The 6,320-nt window shown below is 38.4% G+C and overlaps 1 protein-coding gene across 1 annotated transcript in view; it reads right to left on the bottom strand.

Moving 5' to 3' along the window:
- Positions 1-374: 374 nt before the first annotated feature.
- The window catches only part of LOC149184437 (uncharacterized), a 152,315-nt gene continuing 146,369 nt past the window's right edge, over positions 375-6,320 (bottom strand). The window contains exon 3 of the mRNA XM_089417476.1: positions 375-3,429. Coding sequence (XP_089273602.1) covers positions 490-3,399 — 2,910 coding nt within the window. The 5' untranslated portion in view covers positions 3,400-3,429 and the 3' untranslated portion in view covers positions 375-489. The remainder of the gene's footprint in view (positions 3,430-6,320) is intronic.

Below are 6,320 nucleotides of genomic sequence, written 5' to 3'. Positions count from 1 at the left end.
AATAATGCTAAAATACTAAGCTACGAATTTGAATTTTATAACACGTCACAAATAGCTCAGTCCAGATTGGGTGGGCGCATTCATACCACTGCTTCAGAAGAGTGATAACAGTCCAATATTTAGTAAACAAAAATAAATTTCACCCTAGACATTTCATGCTAAAATAATTACACAGACACTAAGCTAAAATAATGCGAAAATACTAAGCTACGAATTTGAATTTTATAACACATAGCTCAGTCCAGATTGGGTGGGCGAATTCATACCACTGCTTCAGAAGTGTGATAATGGTCCAATATTTAGTCAAGAAAAATAAACTGTCTTGCATTAGTGCTGCTCCCTCTTCACTTCCGATAAAAGAAGAGGAAGCCTAATATGTACATCATATTCCTCCACCCTAGACATTTCATGCTAAAATAATTACACAGACAAAATTTTCGATAAATTGAGCTTTCTGCCTAATTTTCAACAGGCAAACTACAACCTTTCCTATGCCCCTCCATCTACATCCATCCTTGTTTCAGTGGCTTCTGTTGAATGAAAGTCATGGTCAGAGGGACGAGAATCAGGTTCCGGTCCACTATTGGTAGATGGTTTGGATGATGTTACTCCAGTAAATGTAATAGGTATTGATGCTTGCAGCATTGGAAGTGACTGAGAAATACAGGGAAATATGTGCGGAATTTGTTCTGGCCTTGTTGCCACCGTATCTGTTTGTCCAGGTTCAATTGTCCTAGGTGGTCCCATCTGCTTCTGCAAAAACATAGATGTTGATGATGATGACAATCGAGCATTCAGAACAGGGAATGTAGCTGGACTCTGTGAAATTGAGGAGCTTTTGGGTGAAAATGCAGACAGCTGAAAAGGCAACAAATCTTTATCACCAGACTCAATCTTCACAGGAGGTTCCATCTGGTTCTGGCTCTGTATGAAAACAGACGACGATGATGGAGCATTTGGAACAGACACTGGAACTGACAACATACGAAGAGTCTGTGAAATAGAGGCGGATTTGGGTAGAATTACATCTGGCTGAGAAGGCACCAAATCTGTTTGTCCAGAAACAATACTCACAGGAGGCTTTATGTTTTGTACGAAGAAAGATGGTGATGCTGAAGCATTTTGATCAGGCACTGCAGGGGACAGTATAGGAACAGTCTGCACAACAGAGGTGGATTTGCACAGGATTGCATCTTGTTGTGGCATGGTATCTGTTTGGCCAGACCCAATTGTTGCAGGAGATCCCATCTGATTTTGAACATGAGTAGATGAGATTCCTAGAGTATTTGAGGCATCCATTGAAAATAGTGATCTCGTTACAGCCTGGAAAAGGGAGGTGGATTTGGATGGGATTGGATCTGACTGAGGGAGTACCATATCGATTTGGCCAGAGCCATGCGTCAGAGGCAGTTCTGTCTGTTTTTCTAAATGGAGAGAAGAAGTGCCTTGAGCATCTGCTACAGATAAGATATCATTTTGGGCAGAGCAACTTGCTGCTGGATGTTCCATCTCATTCTGCACATGGACAGTGGAGGTTGCAAGAGCATTATTTGAAGGAGGCATTGAAGATGGTAACATTGGTGAGGTCAGGGAAATGAAGGCTGATTTCAGTGTGTTTGCATCTGACATAGGGGCCACCATATCAATTTGGCAAGAGCCCATCATCGGAAGACCTGTCTGGTTTTGTAAATGAACAGATGACACACCTGAAGCATTTGGTACAGGCACTGTATCTTTCTGGCCAGAGCAACCTGTTGCAGGAGATCCCATCTCATTATGTGCATGGACTATTGAGGTTGCAAGAACATTATTTGAAGCAGGCATCACAGATGGTAACAGTGGTAAAGCCTGTGAAATGTAGGCAGATTTCGATGGATTTGCATCTAACTGAGGAGGGACCACATCTTTTTGGGGAGAGCCAGGTACCAAAGAAGATCCTGCCTCCATTTGTACATTAACAGGTAATGTAGCTAGAGCTTTCGGTAAAGATACCGGAGATGGCAACCTTGAGACGACCTCAGAAATGGAGGTGGATTTGGATGGAACTCCATCTGGCTGGGGAGATGCATCTGTTTTTCCTGAACTTACTGCTGCATAAGGATATCTCTTCTGATCTTGTACATGGATTGATGAGGTTTCTGGATCATTTGGTAGAGGCACTGGAAATGGCGACTTTGAAACACCCTCAGAAATGGAGGCGGATTTAGATGGAACTCCATCTTGTTGGGGAGATACTGTTTCTGTTTTGACAGAACCCACTGTTGCATAAGGATGTTTCATCTGATTCTGTGCATGGACTGATGAGGTTTGTAGAGTACCTGGTAGAGGCACTGGAGATTGGAACCTTGAAACAGCCTCAGAAATGGTTGATTTGAATGGAACTCCATCTGGCTGGGAAGGTGCCATATCTATTTTTCCAGAACCCACTGTTGTATAAGGATATCTCATCTGATTTTGTACATGGACTGATGAGGTTCCTAGAGTATTTGAAACAGGTAATGGAAAAAGTAGAACTGGAACAGACTGGGACTGGGAAATGCAGGAAGATTTCGATGGGATTGCACCTGGCTGAGGGGACACCATATCTGTTTGAGTAGGAACTCCCACCTGATTTTGTACATGGAGAGATGTCATACGTGGAGCATCTGGTACAGGTACTGAAGAAGGAAATCTCGTCACAGCCTGTGAAGTAAAGGTAGTTGTGAATGGAACTGCAAGTGCCTGATGGGAAACCATATCTTTTTGGCCAAAATAAATCCTCTCAGAAGGTTCCATCTGATTTTGTACATCAACTGATGATGTTGCTGGAGCATTTGATGTAGGCTTTGGTGATGGCAACCTTGAAACAGCCTCAGAAATAGAGGTAGATTTGGATGGGCTTGAATGTGGTTGACAGCATTCCATATCTATTGGGCCAGAGCCAATCTGTTTTTGCACTCTAAAAGATGATGTCTGTATAGCATGTGGAACTGGAGATGGCAACATTGGAACATGGCTCTGTTGCCTGACAGGCAAAGAGTTTGAAGTGTTTGGAGCTTCGGGAAAAGGAATGCTTTCATCTCTCTTTATTAGCTTCACATTTGGTGCAATGTCATTTGCCTCTGAAATGGGCACAGATAGCCCCGGTTCAAACACAATGCCCCGCAATATTGTGTCGGTGTCTCCAACTCTTACTGTGAGCATATAACCTGCATCAAATGACCCATCTACCACACCACAAATTGACTGACCAATGAAACAATTGTCCTCAGATAAGGAATCTGTTTTCTTGGCTTTGGGCTTCCTCTTGCCATCCAGTCGTGCTGGCATAACAGGCTTGCTTTCTGGCAAAGCAAAATGCTCAACCTTCTGTGGCAGATCTGTTGAATCAAGTCCACCCTCTTGCTTTTCTTCCTTCATCTTTGAGCAAGAGTGACTAGTACCTTTTTACTGCAAGAATCACAATACCAAAGAGCAATATGAGTCAACAACTCAACACCCACTAGTTCTCGTTATTACCTGAACGCAAACTATACAATATCATATCCAATCTTGAGAGACCATAAAATCAATGAACTAGGTAAATCTCTATGCCAAAACAGGAATAATGTTGTACTGCTAACTATGGCAGAAAAGTCAAACTCAGTCATTCTGAGAAGAACAAGAAGTGATGTACCCAGCAAATTAGGCAGCAGAATTGGGACGGAAATAAATGTTAAAATGAAATTTTAAAACAATGAATCTTAAAGACTTGAGAATGTATCTTCCTATGTTGTGATAGCATTAAAAGACCAAGTACAAACTACAATTCAAAAAGATTCATAGTTTCAAACAATATAACCATGCAGAGAAGCAGGAGAAACTTTAGTCCAGCTTGGAGACTCTTTAAGAATTTATCTTCCTATAATCTTGAAGACTAAGAATGTATCTCCATATGCTGTTATAGCATTAAAAGACTCGGTACAAAATAAAATCCAAAAAGATTCAACTTTCAAACGATATAATCATGCACATAAACAGGACAAACATTAGTCCAGCTTTAAAGACAAATCCTTGAAGATTAAACATATGCTTCAATTACATTCTAGACATTACAAATGATTAGCACAGATAGAATATATTATTACCCAAGTAGATCCTGATTACAAAAATCAATTTTGTAATACTTTATATTAATGAGCAAGAATTATAATAATTTATATTATAAGCAAGAAGTACAAAATAAAATTCAAAAAGATTCGTAGTTCCAAACAACATAACAAATCCCCAGAAACAGGAGAAACTTTAGTCCAGCTTTAAAAGCAAATCATTGAAGATTAGAGATATACTTCAAATACATTCCAGATATTACAAGTAATTCGCACAGATGAAGTATATTATTACACAGAGGTGGAAGCCTATGTGTCTACTTAGTTTTTCATGATGTTTCTGACATTTAGGCCTCACTGGTTTATTTTTCTACAAAAGATATCTTCTTTTTGTTGGCTTCATTATGCTAGCATGATAGGAAAATCTCTGTTTTTTACGTAAGCATATAGGCATCTACAGTCTAATACCCCGTTCTAAGTCTCTTATTGTACAAAGTTTGCTACATTGCCACCGGTCTGGTTTCCCAAGTCGCAGACCAGAGGCTCACTGTTGCATTTCTGTTATGTAACTTGGTTGATTAATCAATAGAATTAGCTTACAAAAAATAGAAGTATATTATCACACAAGTAGATCCTAATTCGAAAAAACAATTTTATAATAATTAATATTATGACCAGGAATTATTGAGCCGAGAGGCTCATTCTACAGCCCAGTATGAGGGGATGTGTAAGTTTGTCCGTCCATCCGTGCCCCTTTAAAATAAAAATTAGAATTAAAAATTATATTCTAAATAGAAAAATAATTTCTGAGTTCAGGCATCTGTGATCTATAATTAAAAAATGAATATGTTGTACAATAATAAGTAAAAAAATGTGTGAATCAGACGTTTAATCTTATACTTTTCAAAAATATTTCAACAAAATAAACTTTTTGAAGATCTATGGTAACTAATTTATGTTGATATCAACTTCATATATATTTATATATAGAAAAACAACTAAGAAACAAATTAAGAACAAAAAAAAAAAATATGGTTAAATTTTATATTTGGTCCTATATATACTCTATTTAGCATGCAAAAAATACAATTTAAACAATGAAAAATAACACATTCTATTTTGCACTCTAAAAAAGTTTGCATGTGAAGAAATTTTATCCCTCTAGGCTCATGTTAGATCCATACTTAAGATGGATCTATGCTGGTGTAATGATAAGTTCATATTGTTAGTCCTAGTTACTCAGGTTATAACTTAACTATCCCAAATATTGTCCTATGCTGTGGTGCTAATAATTCATAATGAACTTTCTATTATTCCCATGTATTCATAAGAGATAGTTGGAAAGCAGTTTTTAAAAACCAAGAATAAGTCTCTCAGAAATTAAGTAGCCGGGATGCATGTGTGCAGGTATAGGTGTATCACTTTAGAAACCTAGGTGTAAGTGTGCATCCCCTATATGTGTATGTGTGCATGCATGTGTGTATATATAGCAGTCTTTGTTCATTTTCAAAGGATCTCTCAACAGAGAATTACTTCTTATGAACTTATCTTAGGTTAATCTTTTCTTGCATTTATTATTCATCATAAAGTAATTGCACAGAGAATCTCAACAGTAAAAACAAAATTCCAGTAGAATCATAAAGAGACAGCCACACAAAAACACAATATTCTACCCTAGGAAAACCCACATGGGGATAAACCCAGCAACCCTTCTTCTTAGAGAAATTATTAAGTTCAACAAAGATACATCAAGTCGTGAAGTCAAACTGACTGGTAGCATAAACTTTGGTCGCACAGGTCAAACCACTTACAGTAACAAGTAGCCCTTCAACATTGAGGTCAGTCTGATCAGATTTTCGTCTTCTAGCGAGAGATTTGTTCAGCTCATACTTTCGGCCTTCTGCCCAGGAATTGACCTTCTTCAGAGTTCAGTTTTCTCTTCAGATAAAAGGATTTGTTCTGCCTCAGATCTGGTCTGCCTCAGAGCTCACATGAACAGAAGAAATGTCTTCAACAGAGGATCAACGAACTGACCTCTTCACTTGCCTTAGAAAAGACCTCTTCGTTTGTCTCAGAAATACTTCTTTGCTTGCCTCACAAAAGCAGAGTTGCTTGCCTTGGAGGAGGCCAAAATGAAGTATGAATGAAAGAATGATATTTTAATATCCACGAGACTTAAAAAAGTCTATGGGACCAAAGTAATTCCCACAGAGTTTTGAACCAGTGACCTTCACATCACAGAGTGACTTAATA

The sequence above is a fragment of the Pinus tabuliformis genome, chromosome 3_2, assembly GCF_031772625.1.
Source record: "Pinus tabuliformis cultivar Carrire ecotype Pingquan chromosome 3_2, CPIR1, whole genome shotgun sequence".
NCBI lineage: Eukaryota > Viridiplantae > Streptophyta > Pinopsida > Pinales > Pinaceae > Pinus > Pinus tabuliformis.
This window is presented reverse-complemented; position numbering and strand designations above follow the sequence as displayed.